This window comes from Nerophis lumbriciformis, linkage group LG26, assembly GCF_033978685.3.
Source record: "Nerophis lumbriciformis linkage group LG26, RoL_Nlum_v2.1, whole genome shotgun sequence".
NCBI classification, from domain to species: domain Eukaryota; kingdom Metazoa; phylum Chordata; class Actinopteri; order Syngnathiformes; family Syngnathidae; genus Nerophis; species Nerophis lumbriciformis.
The window spans coordinates 19,109,158-19,135,073 of record NC_084573.2 but is presented as its reverse complement, the minus strand read 5'-3'; the positions used below and the strand labels follow the sequence as shown (position 1 = coordinate 19,135,073).

The 25,916-nt window shown below is 40.2% G+C and overlaps 1 protein-coding gene and 2 long non-coding RNA genes across 18 annotated transcripts in view; 2 read left to right on the top strand and 1 right to left on the bottom strand.

Annotated features, from left to right (window-relative positions):
- LOC133623850 (uncharacterized) overlaps positions 1 to 16,074 on the top strand; it is a 47,561-nt gene extending 31,487 nt beyond the window's left edge. The window contains exons 2-3 of the long non-coding RNA XR_009817941.2: positions 3,203 to 3,408; positions 15,814 to 16,074. This is a non-coding gene — a long non-coding RNA (uncharacterized lncRNA). The remainder of the gene's footprint in view (positions 1 to 3,202; positions 3,409 to 15,813) is intronic.
- The window catches only part of otofa (otoferlin a), a 157,434-nt gene that overhangs the window by 60,339 nt on the left and 71,179 nt on the right, over positions 1 to 25,916 (bottom strand). For all 16 annotated transcript variants that reach the window (XM_061987276.2, XM_061987288.2, XM_061987289.2 and 13 more), the window contains exons 6-15: positions 19,842 to 19,915; positions 15,823 to 15,949; positions 15,668 to 15,722; positions 15,149 to 15,280; positions 13,166 to 13,228; positions 9,618 to 9,702; positions 9,381 to 9,540; positions 8,955 to 9,141; positions 8,481 to 8,667; positions 3,198 to 3,421 (exon numbers count right to left, since the gene is read on the bottom strand). In XM_061987276.2, the coding sequence (XP_061843260.1) occupies positions 3,198 to 3,421; positions 8,481 to 8,667; positions 8,955 to 9,141; positions 9,381 to 9,540; positions 9,618 to 9,702; positions 13,166 to 13,228; positions 15,149 to 15,280; positions 15,668 to 15,722; positions 15,823 to 15,949; positions 19,842 to 19,915 (1,294 nt within the window). The remainder of the gene's footprint in view (positions 1 to 3,197; positions 3,422 to 8,480; positions 8,668 to 8,954; positions 9,142 to 9,380; positions 9,541 to 9,617; positions 9,703 to 13,165; positions 13,229 to 15,148; positions 15,281 to 15,667; positions 15,723 to 15,822; positions 15,950 to 19,841; positions 19,916 to 25,916) is intronic.
- On the top strand, positions 22,269 to 23,798 carry LOC140679864 (uncharacterized). The gene is made up of 3 exons (XR_012051194.1): positions 22,269 to 22,635; positions 23,263 to 23,368; positions 23,449 to 23,798. It is a non-coding gene; the product is annotated as an uncharacterized lncRNA (long non-coding RNA).

The window sequence follows — 25,916 nt, the reverse complement described above, 5'->3', positions numbered from 1 at the left end:
AAGATTGAATCTATTTAAAAAAGTGTAACCGAGGGTTTATAAATGTCGCCTATACTGTATGAAACTACAAAATAACAAACACGGAGGCTCCAGTTTATACGAGGACCACTTTATTTACCTTCTTTCAAAAACCTCCGCTCCACTCTAACGTGTCATCACTTCCGCTCTTCGCGCCTTCAAAATAAGAGCTCAAGGCATATACTGTATAACAGCGCATAACAGGAACTTAATATCACAAAGAGGAAAGCCCATAAAAATAGGTTACAAAAGTTATTTAATAAGAAGCCAAAAAGTGCAAAAACAATAATGTTCGTGTTGGAGGAGTTGTGAATTAGATACACCTGCAGTCTGCAGGTGTACCTAATGTTGTGGCCCTGCAGTCATTCACAACTCCTCCAACACGAACATTATTGTTTTTGCACTTTTTGGCTTCTTATGAAATAACTTTTTTAAATAGATTCAATCTTGCACGTGGAAAGTTTAAGTGTGGGCTTTAGTTGATATAACACTCCCGTCAGGGGGTGCATTCTACGGCGGGGGTGCAGGAGGCAGGATTACTGCGAGCCTCAGCCAGTGCGTCTTTTGCAGCCGTTTTATGATTGCTCAGCACAATAAATACGTTACACACATACAGTTGTTGACAAAATATGCTGTACTTTATATACCTCAGCTAACTAAACTATGGAAATGTATAATATAGATCATATAGCAATACAGTCTCACTGCACAGCAGGCCAGCAGTTAGCCGAGTCCGCAATCCATGTTGAGGCACAACTCTGTGACGTGCCTCAACTGGCTGCTGATCACCGCACCGTCTCTTCTCAGTATTTGAACGGCAAATGTGAAAATTCAGCGATTTTGAATAAAAATAATCTAAAACTGGTGAAGTTAAATGGAAAATAACTTTATAGTATAATCACTGGATACATATAACAATTTAATTAATTTCTTTTCTTTTTACATTTTTTTCTTTCCATGATGGCAGGTGAGGCCCTACCTCACCTGCCTCCAGTGACTGCATGTCACTGAAGTGTGTGTGTGTGTGTGTGTGTGTGTGTGTGTGTGTGTGTGTGTGTGTGTGTGTGTGTGTGTGTGTGTGTGTGTGTGTGTGTGTGTGTGTGTGTGTGTGTGTGTGTGTGTGTGTGTGTATGTGTGCATATATACACAGTATATATGCATATATGTATGTATATATATATATATATATATATATATATATGTATATGTGTGTACATACTGTATATATGTATTGTGTGCGTATATATGTGTGTACATACACACACGTGTATATATATGTATATGGTACGTATATATATATATATATATATATTTATATATATATATTGTATGTGTGTGTGTGTCAGTGACGTGCGGTGAGGTTGATGGCTGGTGAGGCACTGACTTCATCACAGTCAGATTTACAAACATATGAACCCTAAAGAGTATCTTATTCACCATTTGATTGGCAGCAGTTAACGGGTTATGTTTAAAAGCTCAGACCAGCATTCTTCCCTGCTTGGCACTCAGCATCATGGGTTGGAATTGGGGGTTAAATCACCAAAAATTATTCCCGGGCGCGGCGCCGCTGCTGCCCACTGCTCCCCTCACCTCCCAGGGGGTGATCAAGGGGATGGGTCAAATGCAGAGGACAAATTTCATTACACCTAGTGTGTGTGTGAAAATCATTGGTACTTTAACTTAACTTTAACTTTACACATACAAACTGTAGCACACAAAAAAGCACATTTAATTTAAAAAAACGTTATTATGGTCTTACCTTTACTTATAAAATAAGTCCATGAGCCGCTGTTGTGCTGGATTAATGCACCCCCTGACGAGAGTGTTATATCAACTAAAGCCCTCACTTAAACTTCCCACGTGCAAGATTGAATCTATTAAAAAAGTGTAACCGAGGGTTTATAAATGTCGCCTATACTGTATGAAACTACAAAATAACAAACACGGAGGCTCCAGTTTACACGAGGACCACTTTATTTACATTCTTTCAAAAACTTCCGCTCCACTCTTAGCGCCTAACAGCGCATAACAGGAACTTAACATCACAAAGAGGAAAGCCCATAAAAATAGGTTACAAAAGTTATTTAATAAGAAGCCAAAAAGTGCAAAAGCAATAATGTTCGTGTTGGAGGAGTTGTGAATTAGGTACACCTGCAGTCTGCAGGTGTACCTAATGTTGTGGCCCTGCAGTCATTCACAACTCCTCCAACACGAACATTATTGTTTTTGCACTTTTTGGCTTCTTATGAAATAACTTTTTCAAATAGATTCAATCTTGCACGTGGAAAGTTTAAGTGTGGGCTTTAGTTGATATAACACTCCCGTCAGGGGTTGCCGTGCATTCTACGGCGGGGGTGCAGGAGGCGAGCCTCAGCCAGTGCGTCTTTTGCAGCCGTTTTATGATCGCTCAGCACAAGAAATACGTTACACACACTGTACATTATATACCTCAGCTAACTAAGCTATGGAAATGTATAATGTAATTCATATAGCAATACGGTCTCACTGCACAGCAGACCAGCAGTTAGCCGAGTCCGCAATCCATGGTGAGGCACAACGCAGTGACGTGCCTCAACTGGCTGCTGTTCACCGCACCGTCTCTTCTCAGTATTTGAACGGCAAATGTGAAAATTCAGCGATTTTAAATAAAAATAATCTAAAACGGGTGAAGTTAAATGGAAAATAACTTTATAGTATAATCACTGGATACATATAACAATTTAGTAAAAATTGTTCTTTTTATATTTTTTTTCTTTCCATGATGGCAGGTGAGGCCCCGCCTCACCTGCCTCTAGTGACTGCACGTCACTGATGTGTGTATATGTATATTTGTATACATATATGTATGTATATATATTATAATACATCATAGATAATACAATATAGTTACTATATATTTAGTAATGATATGATGTATATAATCCATACAAATATATTATTATTATATAAAAAAATATATATTTTCCAAGAGTCTCATAGTTTGCCTTGAGGCAATCATCTAATAGACAGTAAACAAAGGCTGTGACAATAGAGCAGCGGACTGTGGAGCACAAAATCTATTGCGGGGCCAGAAAAAAGGTCATGAAGCTTATTGGTCATGCGGGTCAGTGCTCTTGTTAAACAGCTTAGGCTGTTAATTAACTTGTTTCACCGATTCAGCGTTTTTTTTTTTCTCTCACCTCAGATATGTTGGAAACTGACTCCAACTGCACATCGGTGGAGCTGATGATCTCCGGAGACGTCGTATCCAGGATCTCCACGGCAATGGAGAGCAACAACCGGGCACGGAAGGACACTCCTTCTCCCAGTCCGTCATTCAGGTCCTGGTGCTCATCCATGAGGGTGTATTGCCGTGTGGAGCCGTACATATTGACCCAGGCTGGACCCAAGGTGGGCAAGAACCCTACAACCATTATAAATAGAGTATAGAGCTAATGATTTGTCATGTACATAATTTTAAATCACTGGTATTGTCCTTCCTTGTAATATTCCTTCAGCAGGGGTGTCTTAATGTTTTTCCACCGATACGGAAAAATCAAAGAATGCCGGGGGCCATTTAGATTTATTTTTTATCTTTTGAAAGGCAAAAAGCAATCCAGTGGTAAGACATGTATGGTAAGAAAGTATATGTATTTAAATAATAAAAATAAAACAGTTTTTTTTTTGTTTTTTTTATCACATTTGCTGAAATTTTTTTCCCCATTTATTTATTTTTTTTTTAGAATGTGCCAAGCATCACTTTGAGCACCCCTGCCTTATTGATAAACATTTTATATGTCTATATTCTCCTACTATGTAATCTACAGTATATTCGCCGGTATTTTAGATAGATGGAGCTGTTTTAACTTCTGTCCAATACTGTCAAAGTTCAAGGATGTACCATTTGAAATTTGAGGATTAGTGACAATTAGCCAACTGCCAACATTAACCGCTATCACTAGCAGCTGTGATTATAAATTGTTATCAAAATGTTTTATTTCATTTTTTTTATCTATTTAACCTATAACAGCTAGAATATTGCCACATTATCCGTCATTTGTCATTAAAGTTACAAAGGTGAATGTTTCCAGAGAGTTTTAACCTAACATATTAGAGCAGTTAGCATTAGACCACTTTTTACACATTAAGAATGCTAAATTGTTACTATAAGATATATTCCTTTATTGTCTTTGGAAAAAAGTACAATGACATTGAATATACAGCAACAGGTGAAACCCATAATAAGTATATACGATAAATACTAAGAAATAATTTATTTTATGTTAAAACCAACGACTACAAAAAATGGGACCCATTGCCTCCCTGCTTGGCACTCAGCATCAAGGGTTGGAATTGGGGGTTAAATCACTAAGTGATTCCCGAGTGCGGCGCTCGCTGCTGCTCACTGCTGCTCACTGCTGCTCACTGCTGCTCACTGTTGCTCACTGCTCCCCTCACCTCCCAGGGGTAAACATGGGGATGGGTCAAATGTTTCACATTTCACCACACCTAGTGTGTGTGTGACGATCGTTGGGACTTTAACTTTAATTTTACTTTACTGTTCACACTAAAAAAAAATTGTATTTTACTTTACTGTTCACACTACTCCTCTCTGAGCTGCCACCCTATGGTGGTAGAGGAGTTTGAGTGTCCCAATGATCCTAGGAGCTATGTTGTCCGGGGGCTTTATGCCCCCTGGTAGGGTCTCCCAAGACAAACTGGTCATAGGTGAGGGATCAGACGAAGAGCAGCTCGAAGACCTCTATAAAAAATACAAACAAAGGACCCAGATTTCCCTCGTCCGGACGCGGGTCACCGGGGCCCCCCTCTGGAGCCAGGCCCGGAGATGGGGCACGATGGCAAGCGCCTGGTGGCCGGGCCTGTCCGAAGAGGCAACGGGCTCACCACCCATAGCAGGGGCCATAGAGGTCGGGTGCACTGTGAGCTGGGCGGCAGCAGATGGCGGTCTGATCCTCGGCTACATAAGCGAGCTCTTGGGACGTGGAACGTCACTTCGCTGGGGGGAAGGAGCCTGAGCTAGTGCGCGAGGTGGAGAAGTTCCGGCTAGATATAGTCGGACTCACTTCGACGCACAGCAAGGGCTCTGGAACCAGTTCTCTGGAGAAGGGATGGACTCTCTTCCACTCTGGCGTTGCCAGCAGTGAGAGGTGACAGGCTGGGGTGGCAATTCTTGTTGCCCCCCCGGCTCAAAGCCTGCACGTTGGAGTTCAACCCAGTGGACGAGAGAGTAGCTTACCTCCGCCTTCGGGTGGGGGGACGGGTCCTGACTGTTGTTTGCGCTTACGCGCCAAACGGCAGCTCAGAGTGCCCACTCTTTTTGGTTCACTCGAGGGAGTACTCCCCTGGGTGATTCCGTCGTTCTACTGGGGGACTTCAACGCTCATATTGGCAACGACAGTGAAACCTGGAGAGGCGTGTTTGGGAAGAATGGCCGCCCGGATCTGAACCCGAGTGATGTTTTGTTATTGGACTTTTGTGCTCGTCACAGATTGTCCATAACAAACACCATGTTCAAACATAAGGGTGTCCATATGTGCACTTGGCACCAGGACACCCTAGGCCGCAGTTCCATGATCGACTTTGTAGTTGTGTCATCGGATTAGCGGTCTCATGTTTTGGACACTCGGGTGAAGAGAAGGGCGGAGCTTTCTACCGATCACCACATGGTGGTGAGTTGGCTGGGATGGTGGGGGAGGATGCCGGACAGACCTGGCAGGCCCAAACGCATTGTGAGGGTTTGCTGGGAACGCCTGGCAGAGTCTCCTGTCAGAGAGAGTTTAAATTACCGCCTCCGGAAGAACTTTCAACATGTCACGAGGGAGGCGCTGGACATTGAGTCCGAGTGGACCATGTTCCGTACCTCTATTGTCGAGGCAGCCGATTGGAGCTGTGGCCGCAAGGTGGTTGGTGCCGCAAGGTGGTTGGTGCCTGTCGTGGCGGTAATCCTAGAACCCGCTGGTGGACACCAGCGGTAAGGGATGCCGTCAAGCTAAAGAAAGAGTCCTATCGGGTTATTTTGGCTCATAGGACTACGGAGGCAGCAGACAGGTACCGACAGGCCAAGCGGTGTGCGGCTTAAGCGGTCGCTGAGGCAGAAACTCAGACATGGGAGGAGTTCGGGGAAGCCATGGAAAACGACTTCCAGACGGCTTCGAAGCGATTCTGGACCACCATCCGCCGCCTCAGGAAGGGGAAGCAGTGCACTGTCAACACCATGTATGGTGGGGATGCTGTTCTGCTGACCTTGACTGCGGATGTTGTGGATCGGTGGAGGGAATATTTTCCTATTTCTGGGGCTGAGGTTGCCAAGGTAGTTAAAAAGCTCTTCGGTGGCAAGGCCCGGGGGTGGATGAGATCCGCCCGGAGTTCCTTAAGGCTCTGGATGCCTTAAGCAACATCGCGTGGACACCGGGGGCGGTACCTCTGGATTGTTAGCTCAGGGTGGTGGTTCCTCTCTTTAAGAAGGGGAACCGGAGGGTGTGTTCCAACTATCGTGGGATCACACTCAGCTTTCCCGGTAAGGTCTATTCAGGTGTACTGGAGAGGAGGCTACGCCGGATTCAGGAGGAACAGTGTGGTTTTCGTCCTGGTCGTGGAACTGTGGACCAGCTCTATACTCTCGACAGGGTCCTTGAGGGTGCATGGGAGTTTGCCCAACCAGTCTACATGTGCTTTGTGGACTTGAGAAAGGCATTCGACCGTGTACCTCGGGAAGTCCTGTGGGGAGTGCTCAGAGAGTATGGGGTATCGGACTGTCTGATTGTGGCGGTTCGCTCCCTGTATGATCAGTGTCAGAGCTTGGTCTGCATTGCCGGCAGTAAGTCGGACCCGTTTTCAGTGAGGGTTGGACTCCGCCAAGGCTGTCCTTTGTCACCGATTCTTTTCATAACTTTCATGGACAGAATTCTAGGCGCAGTCAGGGCGCTGAGGGTATCTGGTTTGGTGGCTGCAGGATTAGATCTCTATTTTTTGCAGATGATGTGGTCCTGATGGCTTCATCTGGCCAAGATCTTCAGCTCTCACTGGATCGTTTTGCAGCAGAGTGTGAAGCGACTGGGATGGGAATCAGCACCTCCAAGTCCGAGTCCATGGTTCTCGCCCAGAAAAGGGTGGAGTGCCATCTCCGGGTTGGGGAGGAGATCTTTCCCCAAGTGGAGGAGTTCAAGTATCTCGGAGTCTTGTTCACGAGTGAGGGAAGAGTGGATCGTGAGATCGATAGGCGGATCAGTGCGGCGTCTTCAGTAATGTGGACGCTGTATCGATCCATTGTGGTAAAGAAGGAGCTGAGCCGGAAGGCAGAGCTCTCAATTTACCGGTCGATCTACGTTCCCATCCTCACCTATGGTCATGAGCTTTGGGTTATGACCGAAAGGACAAGATCACGGGTACAAGCGGCCGAAATGAGTTTCCTCCGCCGGGTGGCGGGGCTCTCCCTTAGGGATAGGGTGAGAAGCTCTGTCATCCGGGAGGAGCTCAAAGTAAAGCCGCTGCTCCTCCACATCTAGAGGAGCCAGATGAGGTGGTTCGGGCATCTGGTCAGGATGCCACCCGAACGCCTCCCAAGGGAGGTGTTTCGGGCACGTCCGACCGATAGGAGGCCACGGGGAAGACCCAGGACACGTTGAGAAGACAATGACTCCCGGCTGGCCTGGGAACGCCTCAGGATCCCCCGGGAGGAGCTGGACGAAGTGGCTGGGGAGAGGGAAGTCTGGGATTCCCTGCTTAGGCTGCTGCCCTCGTGACCCGACCCCTGATAAGCGGAAGTGGATGGATGGATGGATGTTCACAGTACACGCATGCATGTATGCAAAAAAAGTGCCTAAAAATATACAGAAATCATAAAGTAAGGCATTTCTCTTTTAAAAAAACCAAAAACAAATTTATTGCACAGGCATTAATTAGTGCACTATTTAGGCTTGAGAATAAAAATATTGCTTGCATAGAATTGATCATTTTTTTATGATAGCAATTGTTATAATTGGTTGTCTATCAGAGTAACAAAATGGATATTGTATGATCCAATATCTTATATTTAATACAAGGCAGTGATTCCAAGTTTCTCCATTCACAGCGAGTGAGTGTGAATGGCTCGGCCAATTTATTTTCAGTAGTCACACAGGTATGTGTTTTTAAATGTGAATAGGCAAGTACATATTTTTAGGCAGAACCTATCTGATGAGCTCAAACTAATTGTTGTTAATTCCTTGCAGACTGAGTCAATGCAATTTTCCATAATTATTTTTAACCTAATAGAGTGCAGTTTGCTTGAATGTATGTTTATGTTTATATTAATTGCATCATAATATTCTGCTGACTCCATTATCAAAAGGGTCGGGCAGTTCATGACAGCACGACTAATTAACACATCTAAACTCGAAAGGAACTTGGACTGAAAAAAAAGGATTAATGTGTATGTATACAAAGATAGCTAATCAATGGTAATTTGCGGCTATTTAACCTACCTTTGTCGCCATCATTGGATATTTTGCGGAGGTCGATAAAGTGTGTTCCGATAGCAACGTCATTGACCTTATCGGAGTCCCGGATTTGGATCTTCATGCGTTTGCAGAGCGGAGGGAAGAGCTCGGTGAAGATAACTTGCTCGTTCCAGATGGGTTCATAACTGCTTTTCTGGACTGAAGTCTTTCCCTGGCAATACAAAATCACACACAATCCAGTGTAGAACAGGCTTGTTGAAATCATGATTGGCGTGTGATTGATACTATTTGGACAAAACCATTGGTACACCTGGCAATGGTTGAAGTTTTACCACACCAAACTCTTCCATGTCTATATGGACCTAGCTTTATGCACTGGGAGACAGTCCTGAAACTATTTCCACCAAGTTACAACTGTCAAATGTCTTGGTACTTTAAAAAGTTGATTCTGTGTCCCCATACTTTTGTCTATATTAGCACAATAAGAAAAAAACTTACTCTCTGCCCAGAAAAGTGCACTTGAACATAAGGGTCCACCAGGTCTCGGTTTTCTCCTATTAGGGCCTTCTTCACATTGGCCATGATGTTGGTGTTCATTTTTGGAAGGCCCTCTGCGCGGTGGATCTTCACGTAGAACCTCGCCCACTGCCGCTCTGCAGGGATGCCCTCTGGGAGAAGAAGGTTGCTACAGTAGATAAAGGAAAGAAAAACAAAGCTTAAATATGAGGGATTCGGATTTTAGTCAAAATTGGTATGTTTATAAAAGTGTTAGATATCTCCTCATTGGCCAACATTGGCATATTTTATAAATTTTATACATTCACTCAAAAAATAGTTAATCATTCTATTTCTACATATACAGTGCAGGTAGCATAATCAATGAAGGAGTTGTAATTGTTGCCACCACAGTTTTTATCTCTCTACCCTTCGATGTCATCCTCGTCGGTCTCGTTGGCTTTGTGCGGGGTCTTAATGTTGTCGCCTTTCCCGACCACAGCGATGTCGCACTTTAGATATCCTTTGCAGCCCGCCGTGATGTCATCAGGGTCGGAGAGGATGGCCCACTTATGGTAAAACTGGTGTTCTGGTGTATCCGCATTAGTCAGAGCAATTTGACGCATGACACAAATCTCCATGCATTTTTAATGTTTTTCATATTACCAGGCTGAGAGTAGACAGTCCCAACATCCATCTTGAAGGTTCCCACCAGTGTTCCGCTCCGAAGAAGGTTTTTAGAGTGAATAACCTTGGCAAAGAATGGACTGTATGTCTATGGATGTTCTCATTCATCAAGGTACTTGTGTTCTCAGGACATTCAATCGATCACAACTGGACTGTTAATGCTCATAGACTTAGATTTGACTAGATCTAACCAATCTAAGTCTATGAACATGAACTGATGAAGACTGCTCGGATGAGAGGCCAAACGTCTTTGCAGACAAACTTAACAGTCCAGTTGTAATCGATTAAATGCCCTGAGAAGAAGTAGGGCCTGATCTATTAAGATCCAAATACAATGCACTAAAAAGCGTTAGCAAACTCTAAAATTGCGTGTACTATAAGTAAAGTGTGTTGAATGTGATCTACTAAGACTGTGTGTACAATTGATAATTGGTGCAGACTGCCTTATTTTAAATGAGGTTTTCGCGTGTTCTACTGGCATTATGTGCCCATGAAAACACTAATTTTCCTCCACATTCATGTTATTGTGCTCTCCAACCTGTGTGCGATGTTGTTGAACATGCAGCAAACGTCTACAATCAGTAACACCTTTTCTGATCAAATCAAATCAAAATCAATCAACAGAACAGAAACTATTTATATACGTAGCGCGGTGAGGCTCTGCAGTGATCCATCACAACATCGCAGTGCATTCATGTGTTTGGAATGATCCAAATGCAAGAAAATACGTATTATGAGACGTGCTTTAATATGAAAGATATATTATTAGAATATATTTTCGAAATGGGAAAACAAATGGCATTAAGGAAAAAAAATGCCCGCGGACACCAAAATAGGTCAATGGAATTTGTTTCAATCAGCACATTCAGTTGACCAGCAGCGAGATGGTTCAAAAGTGCGCGTGATTTCGCAATGCATTTTGAGTGCCATTTTTGCTGGAGTAGTTTTTATTTACAAGACTGTACTGTAAACGCGGTAATGTGAGCGAAAGCAAGAAACTGGATTAAAATAGATCGTACAACATTTTAAAAAAAAATGGAGGGACCTTACCGTACCCTATTCCAAATCCTCAAAAAATAAGTTAAATTGGTGGAATTGATCCATATGAGCAAGGGGGGGTTTCGGTACGGGGGTTCGGTTCGGAGGTGTACCGAACGAGTTTCCACACGAACATATTAAGTAGCCGCCTCCGCTTCCTTCTGCCTCTGTCTCTGTCAGTACTCTACACAGCACCCAGCATTGTCCCACCCACACAACTAATCTGATTGGTTACAAACAGAGCGGTAACAGCCAATCAGCAGTGCGTATTCAGAGCGGTAACAGCCAATCAGCAGTGCGTATTCAGAGCGCATGTAGTCAGAGCTTAGCGTTTAGCAGGTAAGCATCAGGCAGCGGACTCTCCACAAATTATAATAAACACCTCCCAGTCAACTACTAGTAACATCACTATGAGCCCGTTGACCTTCTAGAAATATAAAAGGCAGCTCAGCTCACTCGCAGTCCTGGCTTGAAGTGAAGGCTAATTAGCTTTTAGCGTAACGTTAACTCATTTTGCGGTGTGTGTGTGTGTGTGTGTGTGTGTGTGTGTGTGTGTGTGTGTGTGTGTGTGTGTGTTACGGACAGCAAAACCCTGTCTGTCTGTTATTTTACTTTACCTTTTTCTGTGTTGATTGAGCTGTGTTGAAGCAGCAAAAAAGGACATTATGTTAAATGAAGAGTTTCTGTCTCTGATAGTTGATATAATAATGCAACTGCATCATTAAGCCTACATGAACTCCATGGTGTTCAGGGATGAATAGTCTCTCCTATTGCTATTGTACTATTTTTTTCAGCTATAGTTACATTAATCATTAGTAATGGAGCAGCCTAGTTTTGAATGGCAGGGTCCCTGCTATCACATGTTGATTAAAAATATAACATTTACATAATAAAAATCAACTACAGACTTCCCAAATGCTGTAATAAATTAAGCATGATGAGTTGACTTGAAACTGTTCAATGTTGCACTTTTTATATGTAGAAGAAAAGTTTTGTCATTTTTTTAATTTAATCTGAGCAACAACTTGAGGCAGTTTGATGTTGATTAACATGGGCAGAATTATTATAGTGTCCCCAATGTTAAAAGGATAAAGCCATTGTTTACAAATTTGGTAAAAAAATAACCAAAAAATGTATATTTTGTTGTTTTCTTACTGTACCCCTAAACCGAGGTACGTACCGAACCAAAATTTTTGTGTACCGTTACACCCCTAATATGAGCACATCCAATGGACACAAGATTTGAGTAAGTTTATATATATTTTGTCAACAGAGTCAGTTTTTACACCGGTGAAGAATTTCAGAATGCAAAGTCTGTTAAGGCTCATTGTCCTACATTCCAATTGTGTGTAATCTACGGCTTTCATCTCGAATGGGTCCCAAATGAAGTGAGGGTGTCCAGCCTTATTTCAAAAGCGTGTTTTCCTAAAAAAACAAGCCCATTATTACTTTTAAATACTTTATCACTGTGCTACTGCTCCGAAAATAATACTCATTAATTTTTGTACTTACCCATGAATAAAAGTAAACAGACAACATGCTTTTTTCCAAAATACTGTTGGTTGTTTGTCGCTCGCAGCTAGATTGGCTAACGCTGACAGCCTACTGAACGCTTTGTGTGTAAGTAAATTAAACATGCTTTAATTCAAACTTACCAGTCTGAAAACGCTGTAACAACACACCAACATGTACCAGGTGATGACGTTAAAAGTCATGTTTGATCGTCTCAAGGCTGCTATCCATGCTATTTTCCGTCTCTTGATTAGCTTTATAGCCCGACTTCCTTCGGCTTTGCTTTCACGCTGGAAATGAGAGAAATTTCACCAAATCTTTTTTTTTTTTCCTGAATTGATTGTGGCAGCTAATGATGACGCACATTTGTGCCATGTTTTAAACTTGTTAAAGACAAAAATCAAAACTTAAGCACATAGTCTTGCATTCAGCCATGTAAATAAGCAATTGAAATTCCAGCACGACCCACAATACAATGCGTTTCCACGTCACACTTTCAAGCCCTATAAAATTATAAAATATATAATATGCTTTTATTTCCGACTGTCCACATACGTTGACACACACACGTAGTACGGAGTATTCTCTGTCCATCGTCTGTTTTTGCAGCGTGATCACCTCTTTTGTCAGTTTGTACATACTTTTCAGAAGTGCAAAATAAAGACGCAAAATACAGCTCGCTGCCTTGATAGACCACACTGCGTTCATGTGCATCTTCTTCTCCCAGTATTGTGAGCATTCTGATGCTCAGCAAATATTCTGCATATCCACAAAGACAGACACGCTAAGTGTAGTACCCTTTTTCTGCTCACTTAAGAGACACAATCCTTAAGGTTTAGTATATCAGCTATAAGTGTGCTATCAGGTTTGCGCGTGTTTTAGTACACGCAAACCTTTAATAGATCAGGCCCGTACTGTATGTTTTGTAGTATTGAACCTATTTAGATCATCCAAGAAATGGTGTTAACAGTCCTTACCGATAACTTAATGATCTTATCGAACATGACATCAGGAGGGACGTGGAAGTCGAAGACAAAATACTGCAAGGGGAAGAGAGTAGAAAAGATTTAAAACGCTGATACTTCAAATCACCTCCAGGAGCACATTTCTTCCCCTTAGATTCTCTGTCAAAGGCTGAAAAGCGGAAGAGAAAGAGCATTTCTTATAACGTAGGATCATCGATGTAGAGTTCAATAGCAAGCGTTAGAAAAGTAAGAGCCGTGATAGCCATATTTTCATTATGGTGTGCTGCCACCGCATGGAAGAGCGATGGTTAACGAAGGAAAAAGTCAATCTTGATTTCCCATTTGTAAGAGAAGCTTGTTGGTGTGCAACACCTCCTTTATAACCTCTCCTCATAGCTCCTTAGATATCCGTGAAGAATATAAAACACCATTTAATGGAAGAAAAAGAAACGGGACAGGAAGCTGGAAGTCTACTTTTCAGTCCGTGCGCCCTAAGGGGGTTTTGTCACAAACAAAGGAATCAATAGCAGACTGATTCTTACTTTATCTCACCACAGGACTCACGAGCCAGAGGTTGAGCTGATGCTAAGCATTTGTGCTACTGAAGCTCTTTGGGAACACTAAGACAAGGTATTGCTTTTAGGAGCTTCTACTCTGCATTGTATTACTTCGATGTCAGAATGACCCCTTAGTCCTAGCTATAAACACATTTGCACACACATGTGAAGAACCTCTTCATTATGATAAGTTACAGGTCTACACCACCCAAACATAAAATTACCCTGCATGTACGACGTCAACTCTTTTTCATGTTTTGAAAGTACTGAAATCTTACATCACCATTTTTCCACTTATTTTATCTGACTGGCACTTGTGTCAAGAAGAAACCCTTCCATCTGCCCTAGTGTTCAAAATGGTACATTCCCATTGTCTGATATCATCTCCCATGCACAAAACCCAAAATGATGTCCCTGCAGGATCTCATTAGGGTGTTAGACTTGATCAAATAACTGTTCTCCTCTGTCCAGATCTAAAATAGCAGTCACTTGCTAGCATTAAAAGCCCTCAAACATAAATACGGATTGGGGTTTTCAATTTCATTTTAAGATATGTTTCTTTTTGCGATCTGAGTCATAGTACAACCTTTTCCCCATATCTAAAACCAATAACGGTGCAGTCTTGTTGTCTTACTTCACTACCAGGAAGAAGCCTGGTGGACAAGGACAAGAATAAAACAGAGTGCTCTACAATGTTATTTTTACTTTTTGACATTTGAGTCAATTCCCAGCAGGCACAAGACATTGATAAAATGTTGATTATACATACATGTCCTTTAAAAGTGATTTCGAAAGAACGTTGAAAAATAGTTGTATTTGTAAATTTAAACAATGTTGAAGTCTAACGTCGGATCCATGTTGTTGGTTGGGAATTGACAACATTTTAATGGTCAACTCAACGTCTCAACCTGACATTGAATAAACGTCGTCAAAAAGCATTTTGTTTCAACGTTGTATTTGCGTTGTAGAATATTGGTTGGGAAATTACTAAAATTCAATGGTCAAATCAACGTCAGAACCCAACATTGATTAAACGTCTTCAAAAAGCATGTTCCATGTTTCAGTTGCTCAACGTTACGACCTAATTCCACAAGTTCTCATTGTTGTTTCAACGGCGTGTGCCTGCTGGGAAGATAATGTACAATTGAAGTTTTCCTTCAACCCAGAATCAGAATTGATACAATCCCATCATTCTCTGTGTTGACTTGCCTTTAATTACAATATTTTATAATTATTGTCTTTTAGTTTCATTTGTTGTGAAGACTATTCATTTCCATCAACTGACCGTTCTTATCAGAGCGAATGCTGAGGAGAAAACAGAAAAGTTGACTGGGAAAGTGCAACTAATGTTGATCAAATAACTGTAACTATATGTTAGATTTAAAAATAATTTCACAGTACATGTTTTTGTGGGCCCGGAAGCTTTATTGGGACTCACTTCATTGTAGTAGGGACAATTGGTGGACTCCTTCATTGACGTGTACTTCTTCTCTTCTCCGATCTCCACACACACCACAGGGTCCATGTTGAGACCAATTAGCTGTCGGGCCTCGACGATCGTGACGTTAATCTGTTGGGAGACGACACAATAGTCAGATTAGACAAACTGGTCTGTCAAACAGGAAATGGATCCAAAGGTATGAGGACAGCCAGCCAGTCAGAACATGACCGTTTTACAGTAAATACCGGTAAATGACATCAGCATTACCCTCAATCGGACATAATCCAATATTCCTCCTGATTCTTAGCTTTTCCCGACTTCCATTTTACAGTGAAATCTCCCATTGCTAAACTCATTTAACATTTGAGATATTTGCCCAATGGAACAATTAGCCTTTGGATGAGATGAGGAGCAGAGATAAAGAAACAAACAATATTTCCAATTCATATTTACTGTACATGCATGAACGAATGAACATGACAACAGAAAGCCAGTTATGTTTCAAATGTTACAAACCTGGTAATCCACAGGTCGTCCGGAACTCGGCTCCATTTTGATATCTGGTTTTGACCTGTCCAATTCAGCACAGTCATTTTTGCAACAGTTTCGAAAAAATAATCATTCAGATTTAACTTAATTTAATGATATTCTTCAACTGACAGATATTCCACCTCTTATTGGAGATGTTTGTGGTGACGGCAGTGACTGAAGCCAGGGAGATAGCGTCTGGTTCCAACATTCCAGCAAGACGCATCGCCTTCCTGTCCAGGTCCACCATGTCCAGGACTGCTGGCTCGTCTGAGGCACAACCAGTTGATACATGGTTAAAGTATAGCTGTATAAGTGGTGATTGCTTCCTTTTGCTTTCCTCTACAACTTAAGGTTAATGTTTAACATGTACAATTGAAATACAACAGATTGCCTCCAATTATCAACATAACATATTTTTTGAGTGCACTTCTAAATACCGTATTGACACAGATATAAGAAAACCTCAGGTTTTTTTTGTAGTGTGTCGCTGTGTCGCGGCTATGCTTATGGTGTGTAGTCAGTGTCAGGACGAGCTCTAACATCTTTTCAGATTTTTTTTAGTGGGAAGAAAAATGTCTTATATTTGGGTCAATGCTCTACTCTGTGGACTAGTCCATGTCTTATTGAACATGTTTTATTCTCTAGACTACGAATACATGTTAACCTGTTTTTTTCAAACTATTTTTCTCTGGGTAAAATACCGTTCTATATTCTGATCAATGCAGTATTTGTGGACTAGCCCCTGTCGTGTTTGTTACACATGAATCAATTTTTAGACCAGAAAGACAACCTGTTTTTTCTGACTTTTTCGAAGGAAAAAACATTTATATTTTGGTCGATACAATATGGGCTTCACGGTGGCAGAGGGGTTAGTGCATCTGCCTCACAATACGAAGGTCCTGAGTAGTCTTGGGTTCAATCCCGGGCTCGGGATCTTTCTGTGTGGAGTTTGCATGTTCTCCCCGTGACTGCGTGGGTTCCCTCCGGGTACTCCGGCTTCCTCCCACTTCCAAAAACATGCACCTGGGGATAAGTTGATTGGCAACACTAAAAATTGGCCCTAGTGTGTGAATGTGAGTGTGAATGTTGTCTGTCTATCTGTGTTGGCCCTGCGATGAGGTGGCGACTTGTCCAGGGTGTACCCCGCCTTCCGCCCGATTGTAGCTGAGATAGGCTCCAGCGCCCCCCGCGACCCCAAAGGGAATAAGCGGTAGCAAATGGATGGATGGATGGACAATATGTGTATCTTTTTTGTTAAACTATGGGTCTAACATAGACGGGGAGAAGACGCAGTCGAAGTGGAGCGATGTAAATAAGACTGGCCAATAAACTACTTATTCTGAACAGACCGTCAGAAAGCAGTTTGAAAACGGTCTGTAATACATAATCTATGCAAAATGTTGACCAAAGCAGCACCATTACATGTTTTGTAGACCACATAGAATGGTTTTAAATGTAGAAAAAATCACAACGACCCCTTTAAATTACTCCAATATATTCAAACTACAAAAAAAAGTTCTGCATAAATGATTACCGGTACTCTTTAATAGCGCAAGGAACAATATTTGGTTACCGACAGTTGTGTCAAAACGGGTGCCAAATACTTCACTATGTGTCACGTGAAGAATATGTGATTTCCTCCACCCAATCAACAAACATTATAATAGTTAGGTTTAAATGTAATTAAAACAATGATTCTCAAACTGTGGTATGTGTACCACTAGTGGTACTAAGGCTCTATCTAGTGGTACGCCAAAAAATTCCTTTGATAAAAGTAGTCTTTTATTTTCTTATATTTAAAAACACACTGTTACTGTTCAAACTGTGTGTATTGTTACTGTTCCCCAAAATATTAAATATAATTGTTAAATAGAACTTCTGCCTTAGAACGTCTGCCTTGATTTTAATGAATACTTAGGCCTACTATGCTACTGTATTTTAGTGTAGGTCATTATGGTGATATTTGGAGAGCCAAGTGAGGTGGTACTTGGTGGAAAAAGTTTAAGAACCACTGAATTAGAATATAAAAGTCATCCATGTAAACTTACCTCTAAACATAATGATTTGACATTTCAATCTATTCAAGAAAGGCAAATATTCAATGTCATTCAATACTAACGGCGTCAAATTACCAACAACCTATACATTCACCAGCTGCTTGTTCACACTACTTATTTGAATCAATACAAACCAGAAAAAAAGGTTTTATTTAGTTTGTCAACTATATTGTCCTGTTTACAGTTCAGTTCAGTTTACCACACAGAACCTTCTGGGCGAAAAAAACCTACCCTGAATAAGTGTGCCAAAATGTACCATAAACAATATCTGGTTCAGTTTGGTACAGTATTCCTTAGAAAAGGTCCTGAAAACACAAACAACTGTAGTGTGGAGGAACGCACCTTGCGATGGTAACGCCATCGCAAGTCCATATCACCATACCGTGATGGACTGAAATATACCACTTGGTAGCTAATGTAGAGTCTCTTTATTTCTACTCTTTTCATAATTTGACAATGGAAATACAGTGCAGTACTCACTTTGGGCTTAATCTACTAAATGTTTGCGTGTACTAAAACATGTGCAAACCCGATAGAGCACCGAAAGTTGATTTACTAATTCATGCACAGAGGATTGTGTCTCCTGAATGGATAAAATAGCAAATGCAATCCATTTAACGTGTGTGTCTATGTATATGCAGCAAATAGGCTATTGAGTATTAGAACACCCTCAAGAGTCGGAGGAGGAGGTACAATTATTTAGCGTTCACAATGTGATTTATCAAGCTTAAAACTGTTTTGTGGCTTTTTTGGGTCTGTATTTGACAGGTTTGGAATAAGCGTGCAAACTGGCACAGTTACACACAAATGCTTGTGAGAATACATGAGATGATGCCGCAAGGAGAGAGAATCTTTCTTGCTCATGTCGACAATCGACATAGTTCCGCCAGAAATAATACATGTTCTCTCTCCAGCAATTAAATCTTTGAGCTAATGAATAACTTAAAGGAGTCATGTTATGATTTTTTTTTTTTACATTTAAAATACTTCCTTGTGGTTTACATAAAATGTAATGGTGTTTCTTTGGTAAACATTTTGCACAGATTATGTTTTACAGACCATCTTCAAGCCGTTTTCTTTGGAATGCAGCGTTATGTGGGCGGTCTTATTCACGTGGTTACGCTTCGTTTTCTTCCTGCCAGCCATTTAAATTTTTAGCGTTTCCATATGGAGTCTACTGACAGATATACGTTTGAAAAATATGCTACTTTATATTAGAAATGGCAACACCAGAGGATGCATGTGCATGTGCAGACCTAGTCAGCCCTACAATAAGAGAATAGAGAAAAATAATATTGACTAAAGCGTCGGACTACAATGGCGGAATGGCACAAAGCTCTTTGGGTAAGTCTCTACCATATATGGAGATATCCGCTGACGTTACGCTTGGGGAAAAAGTCACAAATTGGGCAAATTCCAAATGTCTCGTCTCGAGGAAGTATGAAGGAAGGCAAATATTTTTTTTATAAATATTTCTGCCATGCCTCCATGGTTTAATTTCGAATTGTTGTGACTTATGCAGATCCTAAATACACAACAACAGGTACCAATAGGTAAGAAAAGTAAATTTTGCTTTATAGGTGCCCTTTAAGGGATGATTTGGAGACTACAGATACCAAAAAGACGCTGGCGTTTTTTAATGGTGTTCCTTTTTACATTTAGGAGATATATTATAGCGCACCTCTGCAGTTATTGCTTCTGTTGTGCCAAAACCATCGGTTGTGCAGTCTCCAAGAGAACACCTTCGATGTGCTAAAAATAGGTTCTGTTATCTTCTAGATTGCGCTTCTATATCGCAGAAAAGGTGGCATGATTATAGTTGTGTGCTGCATGTTCAACATAGCAACGTAACAAAACACCTTGATGCCGGATGAGCAGTACATGAGTGAATTTCTCATTAAAATAGGGTGGTCTTTAGCATTTTTGCACGTTATCAAATGTGCACACAGTCGTGGTAGATCACCCGAAACACACGCACGAATAGTACATGCAATTTTCTAGTTTACCATCACTATTTAGTACTTTCTATTTGGGGTCTTAGTAGATCAGTCCCTTTGCTGTGAAATTAGACTCATCTGTAAATATAAGGCCAAATATTTTACCTCCTTTCCTGGGATCATCTTTTGAGCTCTTGATCTTGCCGAGCTTCATGACCGAAGACACTCCCCTCGCTGCTCTGGTGGTATTGAGGACAGAGAGAAGGAAACGATATCATGAACTTGTGGTTGATTCTCTTAACTAATGTCCTTTAAGGTCACTTTCCATCAGCGGGCACAGACCCATCAGACGTACTCCAACAACCAAGAGGCAACCAAACACCAACGAGTCAATCATAGTGACTGGCTCCGACATTTAACTCCTGACAATGCAAGTCCAACTCATCACCAGCCACAATCCTCCAAAGCTACGTTCACAAAAACAAGAGTGTCCGATTTCCTCACATTTATTTTATCTGGATCAAATAGCTCTACGACAACAAAGACTTGTGATGTCACCGGCGGCAGACCACAAACGAGAGGCCTTAATAATTGAAGAACGTGTATTACCATCCAATTTGCTGTGGATATGGATACATGGCAGGAAATTGATGAATAAGGTTTTCCCTTTGTTTCCTCAAGCATTCAGTGTTGAGTATACTGTAACAGGGGTCCAGTTTCTGTTTTGATCCCCGCCCCACGTGTGGAAAAACAACAACAGAGCGTTTTGAAGAAAGGCAGGTCGACATTTATATTGGAGAAAAAACATTTCAAATAATGAAGCTCTTTGTTGAAACAAATTAGGTAATACTGTAGGTATCTCCCTACAGATGTAATTTACTTTTAACACAATACAGTAAACACAGCATACCGTTTAAATATACATTTATTCAATAACAAAGATTTCTAAAGTCAAGCTAATCATTGTGCATGCTAACAAAATAATATAATATTTAGATTTTAAAAATAAACGTGCAGTCTGCTGAGTTAAACAAACCATTAAAGTTGTTCACTAGGGCAATGACGGAGATGCTATTTTTCTAAATATGACACAGTGTACCATAACAATATTTTAAAGTTGTTATTTTACGGGTGAATTATCACATATTATTGTTTTAGAATCAATGGTAGAAAGCTTTAAATTAGATACATTCTTATTATAAAATATTTTGGGGTATGTAGAAGAATAACTGTAAGTTCAAACTGTAACGATTACATATTGTTGCTTTACAATCAAAACCATAAATAAAAGTTGACCTAGTTATAAAAAACATTGGTAGAAAAAAAACATTCAGTTCTTATTGTATAGCGACATCATCAAAAATGTGCGGTGCTGCAACAATTTTTTAAAGAAGTGATTACATTTTAAACACAATATAATCACAAGCAGTGACGATCAATCTTACAAGTGTAATTTAGTAAATAAGTTAAAAGATATATTAATGTATATAATTATCTGGCTCGGAAAAAATATCTGCAAAATTCAGCGAGAAAAAAATGCTAGCTTAAGATCATCTCTATCAACAACCTATGAAAAGAATCATAATGTAAACATATGTTCTTCATACATACCACATGAAAACACTTATCCAAATATATTCAAATGAAGTGCAAGGTTGTCAAAAATCCTTCTTATGAACTTTTAAATGAACATATTTGCAGTCTGCTAGGTCCTGCAGCTCAATATCCACCAAGCAGATGAGAGCAATGAGTGGGTGATGTGTGGATATAGGCAGGGAGATATAGAGGGTAAGGAAGGGGGTTAGGTTATTGCATTGGAGGAAGAGGGTGTGAAGATAATGTGGGGAGGGAATTAAAAAAAAGAATGGATACCTGGAATATGTTAAGCAACTGTAAAAATATTACATTTTATCATTATTATTATATATTATACTTACTGAAGCTCTATTTTTCTTTAATAGATTAAATATAATTTTATTTTAAATTGATTAAATAAACATAGTTAAAAACTATTGTTATTGTAGTTTATAATAAATATACAAATACATGTACAATTAATGTATGCATTTGAATTACTTTTTATTTCAAAATGTTTACATTTATTTAACAAAACTGTTGGGGCTTTTCAAGGTAACTGAAAACAGTTTGATAAATATAAAAATAATCTTTACTTTGTAGTTTTTTGTTTGTTTGTTTTACATTTGTTTAACAACATTCATTAATAAAATCAACTTATTTTTATAGATGAGTTTTGTCAATACCCTGGCCTACCACTGAATAGAAAGGCAAAATAAACGTTTTTGTAGTAAATAAGCATTTTGAACAGCAAACTAGTCCTACCGAACATGACCAATAGTATCGGGCAGATGCAAGTCCGAAGCAAAGAAAGACCGGAGGGAAGATTTTAAATTACCGGTACATACATTCAAGTAAAATATTTAAAAAAAAATCCTAAATGACATTCTGGCAATAAAGTTGCACATGTGTGTCAAAATATTGGGGTCTTTTTTAAGATAATTTAAGTTATGCAAACAAGAAATAACCTGTGTATAATCATGATTCATCCAAATGTAAAGGTGTGATTTTATCTAATTTGACAGCACTAATTTAAACGTAGTGTGAAACGAATGTAAATACATTGGTCACCACACATTGCAAGTACAGAGATTTCCTGTTCAAAAAACAAGGATAACCAAATGGTTTATAATACACTGGAATCATCAAGGACATCTGGCTTGTCTATTTGAAAAAGGGAGTCATGAATAATAATGAAAAAAAATAAGTCTTTTGATTTTTCTGCTTGTTTTCATGTCATTTGCGGTAGTGAGGCAGGAAAGATCACATGCAAGGACAAACTGCTTGTGTTTTTATGACTGACTTACATCTTTTTTTTATTACAGATCTATTCTCTGACTTTCAAATTGATGCCCACGTTCCATCTGCACTTTGAAGTTTGAAGGTACAAATGAAATCAATGCACATGAGAAGTCAAGTTCATTCACACATTTAACACGGACACGTGTACCTAATGAATGCAAGGTATAACAGTTCAGTTTCTGCACACGTGAGCGTCAAAATGAATATGAACTGAGCTGTGTATGCTCGTAGGGGGGAATGCATGTGTGCAAATCAATAATATATGACAGCGTGGATAGATTGCCTTGTTATTACATATGTAAATGCTGCCTTATTCCCACGATATTGCACCACAAACCTCCGACTCATACACTACGGCAGATCTTTGGAAGCACGGAAGCGGACTTGTGCGAGGCTTTGAACTTTACTGCGTCAACAGTATGGAAAGAACTAGGAAGTGAAACTGGCAAAGATCAATAATTTGTGTGTTCTGCACGGGGGCGTCGCTGAATAGCGTTTGACACCTGTCTGTTCCCTCACCCCACAGTGATCACATGCACATATTTAAGCACATTCTGCATCACTCACATTGAGCGAGACGCACAGACGTTCAGAAGAGTTATCTAAGCAAATAAAAGTTCAGAAGAGATACATGATACATTACACATCTTTCCAGTCTAATAGTGTGAAGTTCTCGACCTTAGCATGATTTACTGTATTTCTTTGGCAGGCTCACCCTTTTAAATATTTCAAACTCCTCATGTCTGTGACCTCATGAGTGAAGATTGATTTGAAGATGTCTGACATAATGAAGGCCGAGGCAGTAAGGACCTCAAGTGAGGGTTTTTTTTGGTTCAGTATTCACTATTGTATCAACGAGCATTGGACTCATGATTTTCCTCACCATATCCTACAGATGTTGCTTTGTATCGCACAACAAATACTCACACTGCAATGCCTAGATCCCCATGTATCAGGTAAGGGACAGAAAAATCGTCAAAATTGCTGATATCATCGCTATAAAACACAGAGAAGTCCCTATTGGAAATACCTGACATAGAAAAGAAGCTTACAGTGATATTTTTCCACAGTAGTCTATAAAGGATATAATAACATGTATTAAGTGTAGCCTTGAGATCATGAGTTATAGTAATGACCTTTTACTTTTAGGACGGGGGTCGGCAATCTGCGGCTCAAGAGCCGCATGTAGCTCTTTAGTGCCGCCCTAGTGGCTACCTGGAGTGTTTTCAAAAATGTATGAAAAAAATTGTTTTGTTTTGATATGGTTTCTGTAGAAGGACAAACATGACACAAACCTTCCTTAATTGTGATAAAGCCCACTGTTTAATATGTTTGTGTTTCTGCTTCACTGATGAGTGTACTTGGCGAGCGCCGTTTTGTCCTATTAATTTCGGCGGTCAGTGAACTCACCGCATTTGTGTGGACCGTCACGCAACACTTTGTTTACATGTTTAACTTTCTCCGACGCTGCCACAGAAAGACGTGTTTTATGCCACTCCTTCTTTGTCTCATTTTCTTCACCAAATTTTTTGTGCTGTGCGTAAATGCACAAAAGTGAACTTTGTTGATGTTACTGACTTGTGTGGAGTGCTAATCAGGCATATTTGGTCAGTGCGTGACCGCAAGCTAATCGATGCTAACCTGCTATTTAGGCTAGATGTATGTACATATTGCATCATTATGCCTCGTTTGTAGGTACATTTGAGCTCATTTAATTTATTTTACTTATGTCCTATGTGTATTTAATGTACAGTCGCGATCAAAAGTTTACATACATTTGTAAAGAACATAATGTCATGACTGTCTTGAGTTTCCAATAATTTCTACAACTCTTCTTTTTTTGTGATAGAGTGATTGGAGCACATACTTGTTGGTCACAAAAAACATTAATGAAGTTTGGTTCTTTTATGAATTTATTATGGGTCTACTGAAAATGTGACCAAATCTGCTGGGTCAAAAGTATACATACAGCAATGTTAATATTTGGTTACATGTCTCTTGGCAAGTTTGACTGCAATAAATCGCTTTTGGTAGCCATCCACAAGCTTCTGGTAAGCTTCTGGTTGAATTATTGACCACTCCTCTTGACAAAATTGGTGCAGTTCAGCTAAATGTATTGGTTTTCTGAAATGGACTCGTTTCTTCAGCATTGTCCACACGTTTAAGTCAGGACTTTGGAAAGGCCATTGTAAAACCTTAATTCTAGCCTGATTTAGCCATTCCTTTACCACTTTTGACGTGTGTTTGGGGTCATTGTCCTGTTGGAACACCCAACTGTGCCCAAGACCCAACCTCTGCGCTGATGATTTTATGTTGTCCTGAAGAATTTGGAGGTAATCCTCCTTTTTCATTGTCCCATTTAAAGCACCAGTTCCATTGGCAGCAAAACAGGCGCAGAGCATAATACTATCACCACCATGCTTGACGGTGTGAATGGTGTTCCTGGGATTAAAGGCCTCACCTTTTCTCCTCCAAATATATTGCTGGGTATTGTGCCCAAACAGCTAAATTTTTCTTTCATCTGACATCAGGTGGACAAAAATAAGACCTGCTGGGGGAAAGTTCTGTGGTCAGGCTAGAATTAAGGTTTTACAATGGCCTTCTCAAAGTCCTGACTTAAATGTGTGGACAATGCTGAAGAAATAAGTCCATGTCAGAAAACCAACACATTTAGCTGAACTGCACCAATTTTGTCAAGACGAGTGGTCAAAAATTCAACAGGAAGCTTGCCAGAAGCTTGTGGATGGCTACCAAAAGCGCCTTATTGCAGTCAAACTTGCCAAGGGACATGTAACCAAATATTAACATTGCTGTATGTATACATTTGACCCAGCAGATTTGGTCACATTTTCAGTAGACCCATAATAAATTTATAAAAGAACCAAACTTCATGAATGTTTTTGTGACCAACAAGTATGTGCTCCAATCACTCTATCACAAAAAAATAAGAGTTGTAGAAATTATTGGAAACTAATGACATTATGTTCTTTACAAGTGTATGTAACTTTTGTATATGTGCATGTCTCATGACACATTATGTATTATTGGCTGCTTTTCTGATAGTTATCTCACCCTCTAAGTAGCCTCCATTTTACTAATGTAAATGTGTGTAGAATAAATATTACATTTCAACATTTCTGTCAACATAGATTTGCGTCAGCCTGCGACACACATAGTCATTGTGATAGTAGGCTAATATAGCTAATATAGACACTTACATCATGTGTTGCCTTCATTATAAGACCTATATAGGACTTTTAATTTTTTGCAGCTCCAGACAGATTATTTTTTTGTATTATTTGGTCCAATATGACTCTTTCAACATTTTGGGTTGCCGACCCCTGATTTAGTATAACATCACTT